General features: G+C 38.2%; 1 protein-coding gene across 2 annotated transcripts in view; it reads left to right on the top strand.

Annotated features, from left to right (window-relative positions):
- Positions 1-26,178, top strand: part of LOC150087197 (rab GTPase-activating protein 1-like) — a 435,279-nt gene that overhangs the window by 344,978 nt on the left and 64,123 nt on the right. For both annotated transcript variants that reach the window (XM_090373009.1, XM_090373010.1), the window contains exon 20: positions 16,762-16,845. In XM_090373009.1, coding sequence (XP_090229135.1) covers positions 16,762-16,845 — 84 coding nt within the window. The remainder of the gene's footprint in view (positions 1-16,761; positions 16,846-26,178) is intronic.

A 26,178-nucleotide genomic window follows, 5' to 3' on the forward strand; every position in this document is an offset into this window, starting at 1 on the left:
TGAAACAGTAATCCGACCAAGGAAAAGAAGAAAAGAAATCTCGCAGGTCATCCCATTTTGCATTCTTGTAATGCCAAACAACACGAAGTTGGGAATAGTCGTGATATAAAGGTTCCATTGGAGAAGAGACAATCGTCAAGTTGTGATCTGAAGTGCTTAAAGGACCTCTCACTTCGACCTTGTACTTAGAAGGGTTGTTTGTGAGAAAAAGCTCAAGTGTATTGGCTGTATGATTAGAATTGTCCAGTATTCTTGTAGGTAAATGAACAATCTGTGCTAGGTCATTAGTAATTGCAAAAGCCTCAGCATCTCGACCTGCTGGGTCGGTGTGACTAGAAAACGGAAGCCAGCTGGAGTTGTGAACATTAAAATCACCAAGGAAAATTTCCTCACTGTTAGCAAAGTTGGACTGGAGAAAGTCAAGTTGCAAAGAGAGGAACTCAAAGAGCTCCAAGTGATTAGTGGAGTTGGGAGAACGGTAGAGACAACAGATGAATTTGACACAATGAGGTAGAGAGATTTTGAGCCACAGAAGATCAAAGAGAGGAGATTCCAAATTGCTAAGTCTCTGACAGGGAATATCAGAACGGACATATGCACAAGTACCACCTTTGAGGCGAAAGGAATCATACAGCGAATAATTTGGGCATCTGAGATGAGCCGTAGTTGAATCAAGCGATAAATGAGATTCTGTCAGAAAAAGTACATGGGGTTTGGCAGACTGCAAGTGGAAATGGACATCACTGAGATTAAAATTGAGACCATATTTGTGAAATGAATTAGGAAGTGCTTGGGAGGTTTAGATCTTTTTGCAGATAAGCTTGCTCTATTAGTTTGACAATTCATGGTGTATTCAATAGTAAGAAAAAGTGGGTGGGACGTGCTGTATGAAGTAATGAAATTTTTGGATATGACGTACACATGGTAAGAATATACCCAGATCCTTGACATAACGTGGCCTCAACAATGCCCCCCTCCCCCACATACACATACTCAGACTCCCTCCAGTCACTATCTGGCAGAGTAGAGGTAGCAAGATTATACACTAGCTGATCCGGAAGCCTCCTATAGGTTCGGTCCAGTGTACTAACTAGCGGCCGGCCTGCGAACACCATTTTAGAGCTGTACCCTCGAAATGTAAGGAATATTGAATCTCGCATCGATGTTCATCATAACCTCAAAAGTCATCAATCATACTGCATGATGGAAGAGGTGGGGAAGGGTTGACCGGAACTTAGCTCTAGAGACTAAACATGGCTTCCACCACTTCAAGCCTCCAATAAGCAAAGTGGTGGTATTGCACCGATTGATGAGAGTCATCTACCACCTAGTACTGTCTGGTAACATAGAGGGGCGGCATTCCTCCATGTGGTGTGGGCACCACATCTCGACCCCTGCTTACGTTGGTTCACACCTGGGTGGTCACCCACCATGTACTTATGAACGAGGTTAAACACCCAAGATTACTAACAGTCCCACCATCGTGAAGGTGCAAGCAGAGGATTTGGCTGTCACAGACCATCCAGACTTCCCCGAAATTTGGTCCACTTGGCTTGAGTGTCACCTGAATATTAGTTCCATCAGCGTTTTATACTCCCAGGTAACAAGTGCAGCTTGTCTGGCATATATGACAGAATGTCTGTGACAACCTCAAGGACCCAAGTGTCTTAATCCAATGGATTTTATTACACTTTGAGTTATTCTTGCTATGAAAGTGTTTTTATTTTCTCTGCAATCTTTCTAATTCCAGGCGTTTCCTCATTTAGGCCTATAGCATGTGAAATATCACGTTCTTTCATTTTGCCCCATTAGCCTTACCGGGGAAATCCTGGTTGGCCGGATGTCAGTGTGATTTTGACCATAAAAGCATGAGGCCACTACAAATTTTCCCCGGTAAGAATTTTTGACCTAGTCCACCTCTGTCTATCCATATTGCTTTTCTTTTTCTCTTGGAATCTGTAGTGTCTTCACCAGGACACTTCGGCGCCTCCGTAGCCAGGTGGGCAGGAGTAGCAGTGCGTAGCACATGCTTCTTGATTAGACCGGGGTTCGAGCCCGTGCCCACCAAATACGGAGGATGCGGAGAGGTCAGGGAATGACCACCGCATATCCCCGGAGCAATATGGCCTTAGTTGCTAATGCTCCTAAAAACCAAATAATAACATAACACCAGGACACTTCCTTTTCATACCTTTTAAGTATTTTACTCATTTTTAGGGAATAAATTACAAAATGAGGAGGCACGCTTGATACACATAAACAAAGCTAGAGCGTGTAGCAACTGAATAAACAACACCATAAAGGCAGAGACACAATATTAACACCTCTCTAGCTCACATTTTACTAAAGCATATGTCTGGAGGTCACTACCATAAAACAATAAAAACAATTTCCAGTTGCGTTTCTGCTAGTGGAATCAGTTATAAACTCGATATAATTGCATTTGTGATAATACCAATAGCTGCAGTTGTGTCGGTTTTTACGTTATTATGGTGACGTGTTTCCCCTTCACTGATATAAAAAACAAAAATACATTTTCAGAATCTTGTCTTCATTCCTATCGTGTTGGGGTGATTCCACATTGGACTGCCATTTCTTGTAAACACAAAGGCGGATCGTACATAAGCGAATTCGGTTCGTGTTATATACGACATCCTTCCCCTATTTATAAATCGTGTATGATCGAATTTGTGTAGTGTAAACACATGTTATACAAGGACTGACTGTATAGTAAAACTTCCTTTAATGGACACCTCTTTAAACAGGATATCTCTTGAACTCTCTCTCCAGTACAGACAGGGGCACTTTATTAAGTGCCCTTTTTGTATTTTCATTCTCCTTGGATCAGACAATTAGATTCTTTCAAGGGTAAAATTTGAGATTAACATTTTACTGCTGGTGACTTTTTTTTTTAGGTCAACAGGCTTTTTTTAAGGCAGGTGAAATTCAAGTTCGTTACAGTAGTACTGGCACTAATCAGACTTGGAATGGCTATAGAACATTGACTGAGTAGATCACACAATTTGTCGTTAATACCTTACCATTGCTAGTACAGAAGTTTACAAATTTCATTTGTGCTGTCTCTGATGAACTTTCACTTGGGGCATATTACTTAGCAAGGTAATGAAATTTCTGGAATGAGAAACTATTGACAGGGACAGAGAGAGAAAGATATGAGGGGAAAAAAATAGTACTATAGCAAGTCAGTATACAGGATTCAGTTTTTGTTACACTGAAAAAAAATTTTTATTTTTTTTAAATATACAGTCGAACTTCCCTATAATGAATTCTATAAATCCAGCGAAAAAATTCGTTATAAAGAAATTTCGTTATACAGAGAATATCTTTTTTATTAGAAATTGTTATTTAATTAGAAAATGAAAATGAATCTACATTTATTTTTAATGTATTTTATTTCAAAAACACTTATTTAAATTACGCTTACACAATTTTCGCCAGTAAGTATCACAAATTAAAAAAAATCCGTAATTTTCGTTTGCACAGTACAATTAAAAAATGTCTGATTCTCAAAGAAAACCTCACATTTGTTCAGAGCATTAAAAACATTATCAGGAACATTTTCACAAAACTGTAGACCCATACGAACCGTTTTAAAAGCGTTAATCATTTCTTCACGAGTTGGCTTTTCTACGGGTTGTTCTGATGTGTCTTCAGCGTCATCGTTAATTTCTTCGTGATCATGGTCGTGTCTAACACTGTTCAGCAGTATTTCATCTTCATTTGGATGTTCTGTTGTAGTCAGGTCTTGATCTACATAAACATAACTATCCAGTGTTATTTCATTTTCGATGTTTCCGGACGATTCTAATATTTTCCAAAAGTTTTTCAGTTGTGAAAGGGGCAGTTCATCTTGTTCATCCAGTTGATGTTCGACTTCTGCATTCAATGCAAATCCCGCTTTCGAAAAACAATTTTGAATAGTGTATTCAGTGACATCGTTTGTCCAAACTTTTGCCAGTTCAGAGATGCAATCTCTAAGGTTAATTGTAACTTCCAAGTTTCTATTTTCTGATAACGCATTGACAATCTTCATTATTATTCTCTTTCGATAATGAAATTTAAAATTTTTAATTATGCCTTGGTCCATTGGCTGGAGTTTTGACGTCACGTTTGGTGGTAAAAACAATAACTTCACACTTTTAAGTTTGGCAGAAATACTGGCAGGATGTGCTGGACAGTTGTCAGTTACCAACACGATTTTCCTTTTTTCTTTTGTTATACGCTTGTCTAGTTTTAATATCCAGTCTTCAAAGATATCACTGGTCATCCATGCTTTTTTTATTAAAGGTGTAGTCAACTTCCAAAGATTTTGTGCCTCTAAAACATCTTGGGTTTTTTTGATTTTCCGATTACTAAAAGTCTTAATTTTTCACTTCCTGTCATATTTGCTCCAACTAGCACAGTGATTCTTTCTTTGCTTTGTTTTCCGCCAAAACATTTATCATCTTTAAAAGCAAGAGTTCTATTCGCTAAACATTTAAAGAATAAACCCATTTCGTCAGCATTAAAAACATCCTTAGGTTCATATTCTTCCAAAATCTTCTTTAAGGTATTGTTCCTCCAACTGTTGCAATCTTCTTCACTTACATTAACACTTTCTCCACAAATAACCTTTTCCACAATTCTGTGGCGCTTCTTAAATTTATCTAGCCACCCAGTGCTCGCATTAAATTCTGTATGTCCCAGGGACTGTGCAAATTTCAGAGCTTATTGCTTAATTATTGGACCCGATATTGGTATATTCTTTTCACGTATCATTTGCACCCATTTTAGAACAGCTTTATCAACATCTTCGTATATACACAACTTAATTCGCTTCTTGTCTGCTGGCCCCGGGTGCCAAGCGTTCCGTGGCCAAGCGATTTGTAGTGCATTTCTAAAAGCGATTTCTGCAAAGAGTATTTGAGCAAACAGATTCTATTTTTGTTTCAAAAACCGTTTTCTTGATTTCTTTGTATATCTCAGTAGCACTTTCACTCTACAAGAAGTAGGGAAAAGCCCAGAAAGGGAATCCACCTTTCTGTTTTTTTCTATAAATACTAATTACTAACCCAGCCGCTTGGTCACCTCGTGGCACTGCTCCTGCCTCCCCGTGGCGGGGCCGGTAACCTGGGTGGAAAAGATAATCCCCCAGGGCCAAAAGGAGCCATCATGGATTCTACAAATTTTCCACCCTTAGAGCCTTCAAGCTCAAGACCAGAATATGGTAATGAAGACAAGGAAAATAGCCAACCCAAAAGGCTTCGAACAGAAACACACTGTTCAGATATTCCCAATTTTTTGGTGATGCACTCTCTGTCTACCCAGCCTGTGGGTAAGTTATCTCCGTTCGTGATTCAAAGACATCTAGAATCAATTGCAGGATCACCAAAAATGGTAAAGCGACTCCAATCCGGAGATCTCCTGATTGAAACAGCTACCACAAAACATTCGGAGTGGCTATTAAAGACAACGACATTTGGTGGGTTGCCAGTATCTGTTACTCCCCACAATACCTTAAATTCATCAAAGGGTGTCATCACAGAATGGGACTTAATTACTGTGTCTGAGGATGAATTAGTACAAGAACTTAGCAACCAAAAGGTAATCAGCGCTAAAAGAATAATGACAAAAAAAGATGGAAATCTCATTCCAACTCGTTCCATCATTTTAACTTTTAGTACTCCTGATTTGCCATCCTCAGTAAAAGCTGGATATTTAAACTGCCGAATTCGTCCATACATCCCAAATCCTCTTCGCTGTTTTAAATGCCAGAAATATGGCCATTCACAGCAGGCATGCAGAGGTGACGCCATCTGTCCTATTTGTGGAGCAAAGGATCATATGCAGGCAGATTGTCCAGCCGCAATTCCCATTTGCCCCAACTGCAAAGGCAATCACCCCGCATTTTCTAAAACATGTGAAATGTGGAAAACAGGTAGGAATATCCAAAAATATAAAGTAGAACACAAAGTCACATATCCTGAGGCACGCAGACAAATAATGCTGACCATGCCAAGTCCATCTTATGCCTCTCGAACCCGAAGTTTTCATACAACTGCAATTCAAACAGATGTGTCGATACCGCCCAACGTCTCGCTAGCTAATTGGGTTAAAGCAACCATATCAACCACAGGAAAAGAAAATTCTAAAACGAAAACCAGCAATGCCACCAACACCCCAATTAGTATCCCAAATGATACTGAGACAGTCTCAAATAACACAGAACAATTCCCAATTGAGACTCGGACAGTTCCGCATAACAAAGAAAAACTTAAAACTGCTAAAGATAAGAATAAACCTGAATCATCAGCCAGTAGTATGGAAGTAGATGTAAACCCAGATCATGAAGAACCCATACTAGAACTTCACGCAAATGACACGATGGATACTGGACGCCCTACTTTTCCGAAAAAAATCCTCTTCAAACAAAAAACAGTCAGATGATTCATCCTCAACTAAACCAAAATGAACCACAACATCTTACAATGGAATTGCAGAGGCTTTCGTTCCAACACAGACGATATTCAATACCTAATTAACCAATATTCTCCGGTTGCCTTTTGTTTACAGGAAACTTACCTAACCACACAAATTTCTCCTTCGATAAAGGACTATTGGATTTATCGAAGAGATCGAAATACTGCTAACGCTGCCCATGGTGGTGTGGCAATACTAGTACATTCAAAGATCCCATCAAAACATATCCCACTCCAAACTGAAATAGAAGCTGTTGCTGTTCGTATAACTCTCCATGGTACAATAACACTAGTCTCAATCTATCTACCACCAAACTGTACTTGCTCTTCAAAAGATCTTGAAGACCTCTTTATACAGATACCTCCACCTTTCTGTATATTAGGGGACTTTAACGGGCACCACCCATTATGGGGCTCTACTAAATTGGATAGACGAGGTAGACTAATTGAAAGTTTTTTGGAGGCACTAAATCTCACTGTACTCAATACAGGTGCACCGACACACGTACAGCTCCCAGCAGGACACACCTCAGCAATAGATCTCTCAATTTGCTCACCAGTACTAGTCCCAACCATAGAGTGGTATGTAATAAACGATCCCATGGGCAGTGACCATTTCCCAATAGTATGCAAATTTCTGAAAGCAAAGACTCCTTCATTTCAACCGTGCAGAAAGTGGAAATTTGTCCGAGCAGACTGGGCAAAATTTCAGTCATCAATTGACCTTGACGAGGAAAAAATCCGCCACCAGCATATTGATGATGTGACAGAATACATCACGTCGCATCTTCTAAATGTGGCCAAAGACACGATACCACTATCAAATCCGCCGGGCCGAAAACATTATAATTACTGGTGGAATGACAAATGCACCACAGCAAAGAGAGCAAAAAATAAAGCCTGGAATTTGTTTCGGCAGTGCCCAAGCACAGTCAATCTCATTAATTATAAGAAATTAAGGGCAAAAGCACGCTTTATACAAAAGCAAGCAAAGAAAGAATCCTGGACCCGTTTTGCATCCAGTTTTAACAGAAATACTGATCCCAAAATAATATGGAAAAGAATTAGACAGCTGTCTGGTAAGTTTCCCACCATACCTTCTCCAATCCTCTCCTGGAATGGGCAAGATATATCTAATCCTGTAGATATAGCCAATGCTTTGGGCAATATTTTTGCAGAAATCTCATCAACATCAGCATATACTAGCTCATTCCAAAGAATTAAAAACACTAAAGAAAAGCATGGTATTAATTTTGAAACTTCAAACCTTCTCCCATATAATAAACCTCTGCAATATTCTGAACTATTACATGTCATTAGAACAGCCCGCAATGGTGCTGCTGGACCAGATGGGATTTATTATGTCATGCTACAACATCTTAATGACAAAGCTTTGCGTCTCCTCCTAGTCTTTTACAATCGTATATTTTTAGAAAACGTTTTTCCAGTTTCCTGGCATCACTCTACAGTTTTGGCATTCCTAAAACCTGGAAAAGATCCATCCAATCCATATAGCTATAGACCCATATCTCTCTCAAGCTGCCTCAGTAAAATCCTTGAGAAAATTATCCACAGAAGACTCATCTGGATCATCGAGTCGGAAGAGCTAATGAGCCGTAGTCAATATGGCTTTCGTCAAAACAGGTCATGCTTAGACCTTATGGTCAAAGCTGAATTTGCCATCCGTAATGCTTTTGTCAAACATGAACATCTAGTAATGGTTTCAATAGACATAGAGAAGGCATTTGATACCACCTGGAGGCATGGTATACTTAGTGATCTGTACTCTCTCGGACTACGTGGCAACCTTCCTGTATTTATTAAGAACTTTCTACATACTAGATCATTTCAAGTTCGATACCAACATGCCCTCTCTTCAACTTTCATTCAGGAAGAAGGTGTTCCACAGGGATCAGTATTGAGTGCCACTCTTTTTGCTATTAGAATTGATTCCATCACCAAACAGCTTCCAAACACAATTGAGACTTATCTATATGCAGATGACCTTTCCATCTCCTGCCATTCCCAAAACATGAGATCTATTGAAAGACAGCTTCAAATTTCACTAAATAAAATACAACAATGGGCCAGCCTCAACGGCTACCGACTCTCTCAGCAGAAAACAACTGCAATACATTTTTGCAGACAACGAAAACTTCATCCGGATCCTGAACTTCAAATTTCCAATGTCTCCATCCCAATCGCTACTAACATCAGATTTCTAGGATTAATCCTTGACCACAAATTAAATTTCCTAGATCATATTAAAAATGTACGGACTTCCTGTCTGAAAAAGATAAACATACTCAGAGCCTTATCTGCCCGAACGTGGGGTGCAGATCGTACCTCCCTGCTTCGGTTGTACAAGGCATTAATCAGATCTCGTCTCGATTATGGTGCTCCAATCTATGATTCTGCCAGAAAGAGTGCATTACGCTGGCTTGATCCTATTCAACACAGTGCTTTGAGAATTGCAATTGGTGCGTTCAGAACGTCGCCAGCACATAGTCTCTACATAGAAGCTCACGAGCCCCCACTAACTTTACGCAGGAAAACACTGTTATTGAAATATGCTGTCAAGATACAAAGTTGTGCCTCTCATCCCGTTCAGTCATACCTTTTAAACCCACCATTAGAAAACCTATACAGAAACAAACCCAGCATAGTTAAACCAGTTGGTCTTCGCCTTCTTGAACTGGTGCAGGTTTGGAATATTTCCATCCGGAAAGTACAGCAGATACCAACCTTTGCTCAACCACCATGGGCTCCTCCTCCTCTTCCAACATGTGACACTTACCTCTGCCAATGGAGAAAGAATTCTTTGCAAGCAACAAACTTCAAACAAATTCATGATGTTCACATTCAAAGATATATTGATTTCTACCAAATTTATACAGATGGCTCTAAATCTAATTCAAATGTTGGAGCAGCTGCAGTGTTTCCAAATACAGTTGTATCAGTATCCCTTCCATCAGATTTTAGTATATTTTCTGCTGAATTGTATGCAATAAAACTTGCTTTAGAAAATCTCTATTCTGACTGTTCTTTAAAATCTGTTATTTATACTGATTCCCTCAGCTCAATCATGTCGCTAAGTAATTGCGAAGATAAAGTTCACCCTGTTCTAGAAGAAATCAGAAGCTTGTTACTACAAATCAAAAAACGTCAACAACTGGTTGCTTTTTTGTTGGATACCCGCCCATTCCGGTATTTTAGGCAATGAACTGGCTGATAAAGCTGCAAAAAATCCAACTACCTTTGATTTAACCAATATCCCTGTTCCAGCATCAGATTGTGTACTAACCGTTCATGCTGCTTGCCTATCACAATGGACAGCACTCTGGCACTCTCAGACTAATAATAAACTCTTTCAGTTTAAACAAGATCCGAAATTTTGGCGTTCCAGTGTCCGTTCATCGAGACGAGAAGAAGTAGTCCTTTCAAGGGCAAGAATAGGCCATACTCATCTGACACATCTTTATTTACTCACAGGGGACGATCCACCACAGTGTACACATTGCTCTAACATCTTAACTGTTAGACATATTCTCATTGGCTGCCCCTACTATAAACAACACAGAGTTTCATCCTTGATCTCACTGATAAATAATCGTAAACCAATAACTCTTGAAAATCTGATTGGTGATAAGGCAAATATTTCTGAATTTTTTGACTTCCTCAAGCAAACTGGACTTTTTAATAATTTCTGATTTAAAATTTTCTTTTGATTTTATGGAAATTCCTCATCTCTTAAAATAACAAGTGAATAGGCACATTATAGCCATAGATGCTTATGTGCCATTAAGCCTCCATAACAACATTCTTGTCTGCTGCTCCTTCAATTGCATTTAAAATTGATTCTCGATTTTTTAAAATCGTAGATAAGCTGCTTGCAGGTATGCCATATTTCTCCGCAATATCTTTTTTCTTAAAACCCTGGTCAATATCATGAAGAATCTTTACTTTATCATTAATACTTAAACATTTTCTCTTCGAAATTTTTTCCCCAAATGTAAAAATCACTGGACTGTAGCTCTTGCCGATACATACACCGCAAACTTCGCTGCGCTGGCCATATAGTGAATTGTTAGTACAGGTACCGCCTACTCAATGACGTTTGCTTGCCAATTCAACAGTATCACGTGACTTTTCCTATCAATCACTTTGAAGAAATATACGACTTTCATTCATATATAAAATTTACGGTTAATGTATGCTGTATGTTACTTTTCAAAAAAAAAAAAAAAAAAAAAATACAAGAGCATATAGCCTATGTGATTGATGACAAATTGTTCTAAAAGAACTAAATAAAAAAAAAAAATTTTTCATGAAAACCATCTACTAGGAGTCCAGTTAGATAAGAACGGACATATCACATAATGATTGACAGGAAGGTCACGTGGTACGGTTGAGGTGAGAAGCGAATGTCACTCAGTAGGCGTTCGTTACTAAAAATCGACTATGGCATCATTCTATGTATTGCCGCCGCAGCACGCTAAAGGCTTACCGCAGCGAATTTCTTTTTCCCCTGAACCAACATCAATTTACAAATCTATCCTATTTATTGTAAAGTTTATGACCACTTTTAAGAAAACCCATTTGGTTTTATAACTGTAACAAAAATGAAACAAAGACCTTCCTACGGGCGTCAATGACCACAAGTATTCACTAAAAGAATGATTAATTCCAGATGCTAATGCGTAATTTCGGAGGGAAGGAGGTCGTATATTTTTAAAAATTCGTTATAGAGAGACTAACACTTCGCTATATGGGGTTAATTTTACATGTAATTTCGTTTCAAGGTGCAATGTTTTGCGAAAAAATTCGTAATATAGAGAAATTCGTTAAATAGAAGTTCGTAATAGAGAAGTTCCACTGTATATATGTATATAATGGAAATTAAAATGTTAGCATAATGGATAAGCCTGTGAAAAGCGAATACAGTAAAAAATGGTCATACTATTCTTAAATTTTATTTGTTTCCTTTATTGGTCATGTAAATGGTTTTCTGTATCAAGGTCATGATATTTCACATTATTTGGCTTCAGCATTTTCAGGGTATGCTGGTCTAAATTTTATGTTAAATATTAAATAGAAATATTAAATGTTAAATAGAGCATAAAAAAGATAGCATTGGGCAGTTGCAGAGTGATGAAAAGTAATGAAGCCTACATCAGATACAATTTGATTGGTAATAGTACCAGAAATAAGGTCAGGGAGACCAAGGCTGCATATGAGAAAGCATCAATTCACATAAATGAAAAATTTCTTGTTCACAAGAAATTTTTCATTTATGTGAATACAACAAAGAAGAAAGCTAATCAGATTGGACCCTTGTGCATTGGGTGTGGGAAAGTCTTAGATGACCCAGCTGATGTTGCGAATGAATTAAATAGGTACTTTGCATCAGTCTTTACTGACAAAAGACCCTTCATGCTGAGAAGAGGCTGTGCATGTGAGGCTGAGCCATATGAAATTAGTGATGTTGTAATTACAGATGATTGTTTATTAGAAAAACTTTTGAGCACGAAGGCAAGTAAGGCTCCTGGAGTTGATGACATATACCCTATAGTTTTGAGGGAAAATGTGCAAGGAAATATATTGAATCATCGAAGTTAATTATGAGGGCGCCTTTGAATTGGAGAAGTGCCAATGTATCACCAATACATAAAAGTGGTTCTAAGAGTGAAGCTGGTAACTACAGACTAGTTAGTCTGACTTCAGTGGTAGGAAAAATCTTAGAGGCAATGTGTGCAGCCCAGGGACATTTAGGTAGATATTGCATTCTGAAGGACACACAACATGGCTTTGTTAAGGGCAAATCATGTTTAATTAATTAATAGTAGGCTATTTTGACATAGTTACTCATGAGCTGGATTTAGAGAACAATTTTGACTTAGTTTATTTGAATTTTAGTAAAGCATTTGACTCGGTCCCTTATGAGATGTTACTGTATAAGCTTGAACAGTTGGGATTACTGGTAAGAGTAAGATGGATTTCTGGGTGGCTGCAGTGCAGAAGGCTGTGATTAATGGATATGCTTCAGATTGGTGCAATGTCAGGAGTGGGGGTCTCTCAAGGATCGGTACTTGGACCACTGTTGTTTCTCATTTTCATAAATGACATCAACAAAGGGATAGAAGGTGTGATGTCAAAATTTGCAGATCACGTAAAGATTGGCAGCGTCAACAATCAGCGTCAAGCAGCACTCCTTCAGGATGACTTGAACAGACTTCAGAGAAGGGGCAGCTATGTTTTATTGCTGTGAAATGATCTTTCACTTGGAGAATAGCAACCCCCAAATAAATTATACACTTAGTAGGGTTGAATTAAAAACAGTGGATGAGGAGAAAAGGGATCATAATCCCACTGTACACTGAATGAACAGAATTTGTGGGATACCGGGTTCCTGGGCAATGTGTCGCTGTCACATCTCTCGCTAGTGGATGAACTCACCACTTGGCAGATACATATGAACATTGCATTACTGCATTCACGTAGATGGTAATTTGATGTCAGTACGGATAAACATTGTGAGTTAACCGACTTTGAAAGAGGGGTGATAGTGGGTGCCCAACACATGGGTCACTCTATCGCGGAGTGGTACAGAAATTGCACCACTCTATCCCCGTTCGACAGTATCAAGAGTGTATCGGGAATACGTCATTTCCAGAATAACATCTCATCGTGGGCAGAGAAAAGTGGTGGTTGACGTCTGTCTCGCATTTTTTCACCCAACTGGACAGTGGCACAAATCACTACCGACTTCAACGAGGCAGGTGCCAGAAACATCTCCACCAACACCATCAGGCGACCATTAGGGAGCCGCTGACCCACCAGAGTCCCATTGCTAACACCACAACATGAGACTCTACGTCTCAACTGGGTGAAAGAACATTGGCACTGGACTTTGGATGACTGGAGACAGGTCTCCTGTTCCGATGAGTCCCATTTCCAGTTATTTCAAGTAGACGGGAGGGTTGCATACCTGGCAGGAATTCTCACTGTTCAGGCAGGTGGACGGTTGGTAATGGCTTGAGGCGTGTTCAACTGACACATTGGGACCTCTGGTGCATTTAGACGCATCTCTGAATGATCCAGGTTACATGTCCATCCTTGCAGACCATCTGCATCCCTTCATGGTCATCATGCACCCACAGGGCAATGGACTCTTCCAGCAGGACAGTGCCCCACAGCGCCGTGGTGGCTAGAACATAGTTCAAAGAGCATTCTGCAGATTTTACCACCATGGAATGGCCTCCCCATTCACTGGACATGAACCCTGTGGAAAGGTCTGTTCGAGCTTTGGATCCTCCACCCAGGAATGCAACGGAATTATGGACAGTGGTGCAGCAAGCATGGATGGAAATACCTGTGGAACACTTTCGTGAACTAGTGGTCTCAATGCCTCGCTTTGTGACTGCCCTTATCTGGGCGAAAGGTGGGCCTACCCGTTACTAGGTAGATATCCCATGATTTCTGTCCAATCAGTGTATAAAGCAGATGTGAGATCACATTTGGAATACTTTGTTCAAGTATGGAGACCTCATCTGAAAAAAGACATTGAACTTTTTGAAAGGCTCCAAAGACGGGAAATTCGAATGGTGAGATCGGCAGAAGGACAACTATGTGAGGAAAGACTCCGGTTATATGGGTCCCGGAGCTTGGCAAACTAGGCAACTCAGAGGTGACGTGATTGATATTTATAAGGCTCTGAGACAGATTAGTTAAATGAATGAAGGTGGAATTCTCGCTGTTATAAAGAATTCCAAAACTAGGGGCCGGGCCATAAATATAAATTACAGGAGTTGAAGTTTAGATTAGATTGTAGGAAATTTTCTTTTAGCCAGTGAATTATCAATTGCTAAAATAGATAGGTTCACCTTTGAATAGATTCAAAGATCAACTGGATAGTTACCTGTATGAGGAGGAAAGCATATAATTTGCATGTTTTTTTTTATCTATTTGTTTTTTTTTTGTTGTTTTTTGTTTTTTTTTTCCAGTGCAGCAAAAGCCTTTGGCTTTCTTGCAGTGGCAAATACTATTACTGTTACTATGTCTGCTCTCAAGCAAAATGGAAATGTGATATGAAAAGAACTTTTTCAAAAAATACACATGCTATCTGTGATTTTGCTAATTATCTGGGAAACTCATTTGGATCTGCCAAAGCATTTTGACATAGGATTTGAACATTTGATTGATTGCTGTCAGATTTGTGCCCATCTACTAACTGACAAGCAAATTCAGATCAATGTTTATATCAGGATCTTCAGAAAATGTTTCAGATAGACCCACAATCCCTTTCTAATGTGATCAGAGGTGGTGAAAAAATTCTATGAGGCATATTCTTTCACACGGATGACTGTAAATCAGTTTCTATGTGGATATTCATTAAGATCCACAAAGAAAATGGGAGAGTGGGCATACAGAAAATTGGTTTCTCCCTTAAAATAACTCTTCTCCTTCTCACTGTGCTTTGCCTGCACAGGAATTTCTAGCCAAAATTTGCATGATAGTTGATCCTCAGAATGTGCAGAGAAAGAGAGGGGAGTTTGATGGTATCTTCATTATCCAAGGACAATCATGACTGCACCTCCTGAGTGCTAATCATTTTCGTGACTTTTAGAATTGCTGCTAACAGTTATAGAATCACTATACTTAATGAATTAGGTCAAAAGAAAGCTTTGAAGGGTTACTGCATGCAGTATGTACAAAATTGCATGCTACCAACCCCTCTTAGCCAGATACACAAACTAGGAAAAGATATAGTCATCGTACTTCCAATGTTTTTATTTTATATAATCAAGGTCCTAAAACTACCACATGTTTGGACAAAACAGAAAAAAAAAAATACTTTTTAAAAATAAAAAAGAAGCAAATACCTTAAAATATGATTTATTTCATAATGACATTACATACACCCCCAGGGGCTCACATCTGGTGAGTATGGGCTTGGCAAACCCAGGGTCCTGAGCTGGATATCATCATTCTTCTCTTTCTTGCTTTCTTGGTGATTCCCTTCTCTCTCTCTCTCTCAGGGTAATGTGAGTTTTTTTTTTTTTTTTTTTTTGGCTGGTGCAGCATAAGCCTCAGGCTTCCTTGCACCATATGGCTAATAATAATAATATTGTATTTCATAATAACATTAATTTTCCTGTTGCAGTGTATGATATGCATTAAATATAACTAAATTTACCTTCTTTAAAATGCTTAAACCATCAAAATGTTCTTTTCAGAACATTTGGTGGTTTAAGCATTTTAAAGAGGATGGAGAGGGTGTAGCAGATGATCTCAAAGTAAATAACCTGTAGCCCCGAATTGGTCAACAAAGTGTTGACCAATGACCTGTAGCCCCGAAATGGTCAACAAAGTGTGCAGTTTAACATGCAACTGCTAGCAAGTAAATTAAATGTGAATAAGGAATTGATAAATTCCTTATTCACATTGAAAATAAAAATTTGTGCAAAGTTTTTGCCACACTGTTTGCATGATAAGGAAAATAGATCTTGCCGGTTTTGTTTGATTCTCTTCACCAAGTGTCTTGGGTGAGTGGCACGTTTACTTTGAAAACATTAGGGTGCCTAACGCAGGCATGATGCCAAGCAGATCGCATCAGCAATGCATCTTTCAAGTGTCTGCCTTATCAACTGTCAATGGTAGGTTATGTGCCTAGGTTCATTTCTGTATCAAAACCATGCTGGTTGCTTTCTTCAGTCACAAAAGAATAATCTCAAAGGAATTTTTTCCAGATGGAAAGAAGGATTATTACTTAGAGGTATTGAAACATTTTTGACAAGAATCAAACGCATGTAGCCATTGGAAGTTTGTTTGGTAGCTTTTGCATGACAGTATGCCAACATTTCTGGCTCAGAAGCAGTTGTAGGGCTCAACTACCATCCTTACTCCCTGACTTGGCCCATCTAAATTTCTACTTGAGATTAAAAGAATACTGATTTGATAGTGTTTTTGACATTCAAAATAATGTGACAACAAATCTAAATACCATCACAGCAGACAAGTTTTCAAATCTTTCAAAAGCTTGTATAAACACTGTAAGAAGTGTATTCAATACCTTGGGTGCAATTTTGAGGGAGAAAAGGCAGATATTTTCCTTATATTGCTTTATTTGAATTTGGTCTCATTACTTTTTTGATGCATTGTGTATGTGTGCGTGCACCATTTTTGGATTAAAATTTTATATAGAATTAACTGATTGCTGTTAAACATAACTGGTTTGGTAAATTACTCATAAACAAATGAATGTTTATATTATTTATATCAGGTGAAAAAATTAAAGAACTATAAAAAAGAATATTTAATAAGAGAACAGGAAAAGCAGCAAGAAGATCCTATTGAACGACTTCAGGTATTGTACTGTTTACTTTTAATTTTATACGATATCTGTAACTACATTGCCTGTGGTGTTAATAGTATAATTATTAAAAAGTTTCCAATTTTTAAAATATCTGAAGAATGGATTTCCACATTTCTGTGCAACACATCTCAAATTTCTGAAAGATAACCAAACAGATTTCTTTGACCTCTCCTGAAATAAGCAAAATCATTTTCACAATTTATTATTATTATATAGTTTTTAACTATTTATTTGTGTTGATTGTATTTTAACAACCATTCAGGTTCTGATTGTTTTGATGTAATTCTTATGTATTTTTATATTAACATCAAGCTTTTATTGTATAAATTTATACTATATATTATATATTATACTGTACTGTGCACAATAAAATATATGTATAATTGTGAAGTATATACATATTCACTTTTCTTTTAGTTATTTTATTATATGTACAAGATGTGTATGTTCTACAAAGTGTATGCATTTTATAGTAACCGTAATGTGCATTACTTATGTGGTTTGCAATTCTGTGATGCTCCCATAGGGAGACTGGAAGGTTATTGACCAGGTCAATAAAATGGACTATGTTTGATGAATATGTTATTAATAATTTTTTGACCTTGAATTTTGGACAAGTTCTGATGTTTGTAGCTAAGGTGGAATGTGTAAAACAGGTATTAAGTGGAGCTTTTCAAAGGACACGACATCTGTGACTGTTCCTTTGTGGACAAGTGAGTTGACTACCACGAGGATTGAATTGAATCATCAAAAAGCTTTGTCAACAAACAAGATGATTTAGATTGTCTGATCGGACTGAACAGTATAAATTAAGATATATGCAGTAAATTACAATATAGTTGAGAAGGGATTATTCAAAGAAGATAAATAAGAGTAAGCAGGGTTAATAGAGAGATTTTCTAAATGAGCATGGTAACTTAAATTCATGTTCTCCAGTGTATAAGTTGATTATCAGGCATAATGTCTAAGTTTGCAGATGATACAAAACTTGACAGGGTGGTTAATGACAGTAATCAGGGTAAGCTACTACAACAAAATATTAAAAAAAAAAATTAGGCAGATGGGCTGAGAAACGGCAGTTGAAGTTTAACATTAACAAATACAAGGTATTCTGATACCACACCGAGCTCAGTGGAAAATGAAAAAGACCTGGGGTAATTGTTCAGTCAGATATGAAATTCTCTGAGCCAATGATATACAGGAAGCTTGCTAGCAGGGATAAGGAGGTCATTATTTTATTGTACAAGACAGTGGTTAGGCTGCATCTTGCATACAAGTCTGGAAGCCTCATTTTATAAAGATGTGTAGATTTTCTAGAATGGGTGAAAAGAATAGAAGGGTGGTCTTACTAAGAAGGCCTCCGTAGCAGAGTGAGCAGGAGCGGGAGTGCAGTAGCATACGCTCTTTGAGTAGACCGGGGTTCAAGCCCCTGACTGCTGAATACGGTCGATCTGCCAACCCGCACTGGACCAGCATGGCAGATTATGGTCCATTTCACTCAGCATGAATTGTTGAGGAGGCTTCCATCCTGCAGTGGGAAGTGATCTCTTAGATCACCTATTGGTTAGAATGGCTTTGAATTGGAGAGAATGGATCTGGATTGGTTGGAATGGATTGATCAAGTTCAATGCTAATGATATTCTCCCTCTTGCTCAGACTACACACATGAGGGAGCATAAATTCAAATTGAAGGATAGTTGCAAGATGTGTGGAGGTTTGCCTTCAGCCAGTGGGTGGTTAAAAGCTGGAACAAGCCTCCATCTGTGGAAGTGAGTGGTTTGAATAAATTCAAGGAAAAACTAGACATTATTCGAAGGGATGGACAGGTGAAGTGGAAGGGGTGGTTTTTTTTTTTTTTTTTTTTTGGCTGATGCTTTATAAGCTTACTTTCTTGCACCATATGCCACTACTACTAATGATGATAATAGTGTTAGATGAGGTAGTACCCTCAGTTAAGATGTCTGTGAAGTAGATGCTATAACTTTGTCCCAATCAATTAGTAATATTTTACCAGGATTGGTTTACAGGTAATGTCTGTAAAAAAAGTTGTAAACAAGCCAACATAATATTAGAAAATTCTAATTATTTTTATAATGAAGTGAAAAAAACCTTGGATTTGGCTAGTGCTTTTTTTTTTTTGGTTAAGTGTGGCATATCTACTTCAATCAGGCATGTGTTGATAAGTGGATCTATCAATCTCTTTCTGAAATTTTTTCACATGTTTAACATGTGCTTAAAAGAGAATTTTTCCCCAAGTTTCAAAACTTGCCTGATTGAAAATTATTTTGAAAAGTCCTCAGAAGTTGGTGAATGAACCCATTTCATATAGTTCCATAGGTTTATGAATGAATGTTCTTAGCTACATTTAAGTATAGATATTAATAACTTAGATTAGAGCCATCTCAAGAATGTGGTTTAAGAATGGCTGTTCTATGGAGAAGTGATTTGAAGATACTTGAAGCATCAAAGGCAGATATTGTTGGGATATCAGAGATGTGGTGTCACACAGATATAAGGAATGCAGAACTGGAATTTGGAGAGTACAATGTGTACAGAAAGGATAGATAGGAAGGGAGGAGGGATTATGCTATTAGTTAAGAAACATAAAATCCAAGGAAGTGAAGCCAGTCGACATCGCTGGACAGTGCAGTGTCGAGTCAGTTTGGTGTGACATAAGCATTGGGAGATCAAAATTGAGAGTAGGAGTGTGTTATAGGCCTAATGACTCTGATGAGTATAATAAGAAAATGTACAGGGAAATAGAGTGGGCAAATAAATCAGAGAGTCTTATAATGGGGGATTTTAATTTCCCAGATATTGACTGGAATTTGTGGGTTGATCACTCACACACTAGCAAGGCTTTTGTGGATTTATTAGATGATTGTTATCTATATCAGCATGTTCGGGAGGCAATTACAGGGAGTAATACTCTTGATCTGATTATCAGTAGTGATTCTTCATGCATTAAGAATCTGCAGATAAAGGAACCACTAGATGGCAGTGATCACAGTGTGCTGAAGTGGGATTTACTCAAAGAGGTAACTACCATCAGGGGTAAAGGGAAGGGTTTTTGCTTTTGTAAAGGAGACTATGATGGTCTGAGACAGTATTTAAATTCTATACAGTGAGACCAACTGATGATGTTACCAACAGAAAATTCAAAATGGGAAGCATTCAAAGAATTTATCTTGGATGCTACTAGGATTTTCATACCAACTAAGAAATATTGTTCAAGGTTTAGGCCTAAATGGATGTCAGATGAACTAATGAGACATATGGCAGAGAAGAAAAATGCATGGGATATATATAAATTAATGGGTGACATGGAAGCCTCTGATAGATATAAGCTGGTCTGTAACTAGGTCACAAAGGAGATTAGGCAGGCAAAGGCAGATTATGAGAAATCCTTGGCAAAGGATACAAAGAAAAACAGAAAAGAGTTCTTTACCTATGTAAACTCTAGAAGGAAATGGATGAATCAAATTGGTCCACTGGATATTGATGGTTCAACAGTTGAGGATCCTGCTCAGGTGGCTAACAAACTAAACAAGTATTTTGCATCTACATTCACACATGAGGATTTATTCAGGAAGGGGAATGCCAGAGGTAAAGTAAAGTCTGGCAGTGAGCTAGATGATTTTATAATAACTGAGAGGAAAGTAGAGGAGAAATTGAGGATAAACATAAAAAAGGCACCCAGGATAGGTAGGGTCTATCCAATTATATTAAAGGAGGTAGCAAAGGAAGTAAGCCAACCCTTAGCCATAATTATGAGAGCTTCTTTGGACTCAGGGGAGGTACCCATAGGCCAAATGGGCTAGCCAGGTGGGTAAAGTGCCTGCCTGGCAACCCAAAGGTCGCGGGTTCGAATCCCGCTTCGGGCTTGGATCTGAGTAAATGCAAAAACCTTTGGGAGGTGCATTATGACCACAGAAGCCGATGCACGATGCACCAACAACTAACAAAATAAAAAAAATAATAATAATAATAAAAAAGGTACCCATAGACTGGAGATGTGCAAATGTGACCCCAATTCACAAAGGAGGATCAAAGGCTGACACAAGTAATTATAGACCTGTGAGTTTAACTTCTGTTCCAGGAAAATTAATGGAGGCACTGGTTAAAGAAGCACTGCAGGATCATCTAGACAAGACTTCAGTTATAGCTCGGACCCAGCATCGTTTTGTTAAGGGAAAGTCTTTCCTGACCAATTTGATTGGATACTATGATGTGGTCACAAAGGAACTGGTTGCAGGGAATAACTTTGATATCATATATTTGGATCTTAGAAAGGCTTTTGATACTGTTGCACATGGAAGACTGCTGCACAAATTGGAGCAGTGTGGCATTGCAGGCAAATTGCTGCTTTGGATAAAGGGATGGTTAATGGGGGAGAAGACAGAGTTGTAATCAATGGACACCGCTCATCGCGGACTAATGTTATTAATGGAGTCCCTCAGGGTTCAGTGTTCGGTCCATTGTTGTTTTCTGTATTTATAAATGATATTGATGATGGTATATCAAGCTTAATGTTCAAGTTTGCAGACGATACAAAGGTTGGCAGGGAGGTGGCAAATGAAGTTTAACATTGACAAATGTAAAGTACTACATATGGGAAACAATAACCCCAGAGCAACATATCAACTCTGTGGTAGAGAATGAAAAAGGACCTGGGGGTAATTGTGCAGACAGATATGAAGTTTTCTGAGCAGTTCAGATGGGCTGCAAGAATAGCTCATGGTGTCTTGTCAATGATATACAGGAATTTTTCTAGCAGTGATTATTCCCTTGCATAAGGCAGTGGTCACGCCACACCTTGAGTACTGTATACAGGTCTGGAGACCTCATTTCAAGAAGGATGTAGTGCTGCTGGAACAAGTACAGAGAAGGGCAACAAGATTAGTGAATGGAACAAAGGGGTCCTCTTACGAAGAAAGGCTTAAGTTTTGCAAATTACAGTGTCTGGAGGCTAGGCACTGGCGAGGTGATCTGATAGAGGTGTATAAAGCCTTAAATGGTTTGAGCATGCTCGATGCCGATGGGATTCTTCCTCTTGCTCAGAATAATCACCTGAGAGGGCATAAATTCAAATTGAGGAAAGACAGATGTGTGGAAATGTGCCTTTAGCCAGCAGGTAGTTGGTTGGTGGAACGGACTTCCATGTCTTGTTGTGGAAGTTGATAGCCTAAATAAATTTAAGGCTCAGCTGGACAGGTATTTCAAATGAACGGAGGGGTGAAATGGGAGTGGTTTTTGTTTTTTTTACTGATGCTGCATAAGCTTGCTTTCTTGCGTCATATGCCTCTACTAATGCTAATGCTAAAGTGAAGGAGTTATCAAGAAATGTGTCCTGGCTTAGTCATCAAATTTGAGGGGTCCTTTGGTTCTCTGTTGTGGGAGTCTATTATCCACAGGGTTTGAATGGGTCTCTGCCCTGGAAATCTTTATGCTGTTTTTGGGGACAATTTTATTTGACTGGAAAGCAATTGTAAGGAGTCAGTTTGATGACATTGGTGGTGACATGGTTAGTTTTTCAGCAAATTTCAGCCCTAAGCCCTGTTATGCCAGGCCTCGCATAATTCGAGTTCGATTAATGCGTGTTTCAGTTACCGCTATTTGAAAAATTATACCACTTTTCACTTTACACAATGCAAATTTTTAGTTAACACGATATTTTTTTTTTATGCGATAGTTGAAAAAGATTTGAATCGTGCGTTAAGCTTACTGCACGTCGGACGGGCAATAAACAAACGTTTGCCTGCTGCCCGCCTCGGTGTGTTTCATCAACCATCGGAAGAAAAGTTGTTACTTGTTTGTCTCCCGCTAATAAATTCAATGCAGACTTGCATTTAAAAATCAAATTTTTAAATGAGCCAGATGAAAATGTTACCGTGAAGGAGATAACGGTAAAAGAACTAGATGAAATCTTTTGTATTGCAGAGAACGCAAAGACATCGCAAAGAACCTCAAAAAAAAGGTTTGAGGTTCTTTGCGATATTTATTTCGCCAGGGCCTTGAGAAAATTGTTGTCGGCTATCAGAAATTGATTGATGAAAAGAGAAAGTCAACACTGTTCAAATATTTCTGCAACAGTCATTTCTTCATTGTGTATTTTATGTCAGAGGTTCCCAAACTTTCAGGTACCTCCATAGCCAGGTGGGCAGGAGCAGCAGTGCGTAGCACAAACTTCTTGATTAGACTGGGGTTCGAGCCTGTGCTCCACCAAATATGGAGGATGCGGAAAGGTCAGGAAATGACCACTGCATATCCCAGGAGCAATATGGCCTTAGTTGCTAATGCTCCTAAAAGCCAAATAACAAACAAACAAACCCAAATATTCCACGGTGCACAGTTTGGGAACCGCTGTTTTATGCAATAAACATTTAATTCCATAATTATTTTCGTTATATTTTATATTGTATACAGTTAAAAAGGTATTTTTAAAATTCTTTATAGACATTCCAGAAGGTCAAGGACCAATTATAATTTTTTCTATTGATTATTATATTCAATTAACACATTTCTGTTTTGCGCAATGCACTCGCGGGATGAATTAATCGCATTAATCGAGGCCAGCCTGTACTGTGTTGGACAATTTTCTGGAGGGATGGAGTTGACCTTCTAGCTTTTGCTGATGACTTAGTTTTTGTGGTATATGGACATTCACATAGTCAATTAGAAAATTCTGGCAGTTTGGTTTCAGTGTTGAATTAAAGTAAATAGAGTTTCTCCAACAAAAACTGTTGGAGAAACTCTATTTACTTTATTCTGTTTGGTATGTAAGGAAATTAATGTATCTTAAGTTATGCCTGAGGAGCACCTCTTCTTTTTAGAACATGTTAAATGTTTGAAAAATGAAGTTAAGACCTTGTATGCTAAGCTCTCACAGGCCTGCATAACCGAGTGGTCAGGAGCGGGAGTGCAGTAGCACGTGCTCTTTGGATAGACCGGGGTTCAAGCACCTGACTTCTAAACACTGTTGATCTGCCAACCCACACTGAACCAGTGTGGCAGATTATGCTCCATTTACCTCAACATGAATTGTTGAAGAGGCTTCCATCCAGCAGTGGGTTGATAATGGCTACAGTTTTTTTTTTTTCTTTTATGCTAACCTTTTCAAACACCCCTCATGTATTTAAGAACAGTAATTTGGAAGCATGTGTGTCTTATTTAATTTTAATTTAAAAAAATTAAATAATAATTATAATAAAAATGACACTCGATTCTCTTTAGAAGAGAACTGGGAAAGGATTTATTATTCATCCCTCCTCTTGAGAAAATACTGAAAATGGCAAATTACATAAGCAGGATAATATATAAATATTCAGCAAAAACAATCATTGGTAAATAACACATGAGTAAATAAAGAAAAAATAAAACTACAGACACTGGACCCTAGATTAAGCTTAACTTACCTAAACCATGATGCGACAAGTAGTTCTATGAACTGTTTGTCTCATTATGATTTAGGATAACAAGGTGATTATCCGCTTGTATAAGGCAATGGTCAGGCCACACCTTGAGTACTGCATACAGGTCTGGAGGCGACATTTTAGGAAAGATGTTGAGCTGCTAGAATGAGTACAGAGAAGGGAGACAAGATTAATGAGCGTACAAAGGGTTGCTATTATAAGATAGGCTTAACTTCTGCAAAATCGAATCATCTGGAGACTAGGCACATGGGAGGTGATCTGATTGAGGTGTATAAGTACTTGAATGTTTTGAGCAGGCTCAATTCTGATGGGATTCTTCCTCTTGCTCAGATTACAAACCTGATGGGGCATAAACTGAAATTGACGAAAGACGGTTGTAGAATAGATGTGTAGAAATTTGCCTTTAGCCAGCAGGTGGTTGATTGCTGGAACAAACTTCTATCTGTCATTGTGGAAGTTGACAGCTTAAATAAATTCAAGGCTGAACTAGACAAATTTTTGGAGTGAATGGATGGGTGAAACGGGAAGGGTTTTTTGTTTTTTGTTTTTATGCTGATGCTAAATAAGCTTGCTTTCTTGCTTCATATGTATCTACTAATGCTAATATGAACTGAGCATTAACTGTGGTCAATCAATATATAAAATAAAATTAATAACTAAAAGATAAATATAACAGAAAGGAACCAGAAAAAGGAATAACAACTTGACTGATAAAAAAATATAGAGATCATGGATAAAACTAACCTCTGCTGTTAATATATGGAAGCAGTTATAGTAAGAGGGAACATGAAATTATTCATAGTATGATATATAGGGTGGCCACTGAAAGACTAAAAGGTTTGAAAAAGTCATAACTTGTTCATTTTTAATCTTTTTTATTTTCTTTTTTTGCAGGTTATAGAGCATCCCTTGGAGATTAAAATGTGGCCACTGAAAGACTGACCACCCTTTCAGAATCTTCTGAAGCGATGTTCTGACGATGCCTAGTTGAGCAGACCGACGACGGGTAGAGGCAGATGGATATTCAAGGACACTCTGCCGTACAGCTTCCACCGCTGCGTCAGTGCTCACAGTGCACTTAGGACCTCTTCCCGGAAGATCGCCGACTGATCCAGTTCTTTCAAACCAGGCGATTAGGTTCCGAATCATGTTATTGCTGGAAGGACTTTAAAATGTTGCCGGTATTTTCTCCGAGTTTCAATAATTGATCTTTCACTGGAATAGAAAAACCCAACGAGTTTTACTCGTTGCTGGACATCATACGCAGCCATTTTAATCTCCAAGGGATGCTCTATAACCTGTAAAAAAAATAAAATAAAAAAGATTAAAAATGAACAAGTTATGACTTTTTCAAACCCTGTAGCAAAAAAAAAAAAAAAAAACAATAGAATAGATTCCAATGAATGTGCTATATTGTTAAGAAGAAACAGATCTGGTTCAGGATTTGTGCTTTATCTTTATTCCATTATTAATTTCTTGGAATGAAATCTAGTTGTCCCCATGAGGGACATCTAGAATTCTGGAAAAATGGTTGTATTTCAATTCCAAACTAAACAAAATGTTGTCATTGGTGTTATTTTAAGAATGGAAGTTCTCCAAGCTTTCTTTACTTGGAGAACTTCCATTAGTTCCTTAAGTTCCTAACGTATAGGTTAATGCTATAGCATCATGTTTATACATAGCCAACTACTAAGTAGTTACAAAATTGGCATCATTTAAGTGTGTCTCGTATAGCAAATGCCTTCACAACGAGTTACCGTGATATTGCACTATCTCAAATAAGTAACGCTTCACTAGAGAAGGCTACTATTATAGCCCCAGGTACCAAGCATATTTTGAGTTGTAATTGCTCTTCAAAGGCGATTAAAGTTATTTTTAAGTTCTTACATTT

The sequence above is a fragment of the Mastigoproctus giganteus genome, chromosome 4 (genome assembly GCF_048544385.1).
Source record: "Mastigoproctus giganteus isolate SK-2022 chromosome 4, ASM4854438v1, whole genome shotgun sequence".
Lineage (NCBI taxonomy): Eukaryota > Metazoa > Arthropoda > Arachnida > Uropygi > Thelyphonidae > Mastigoproctus > Mastigoproctus giganteus.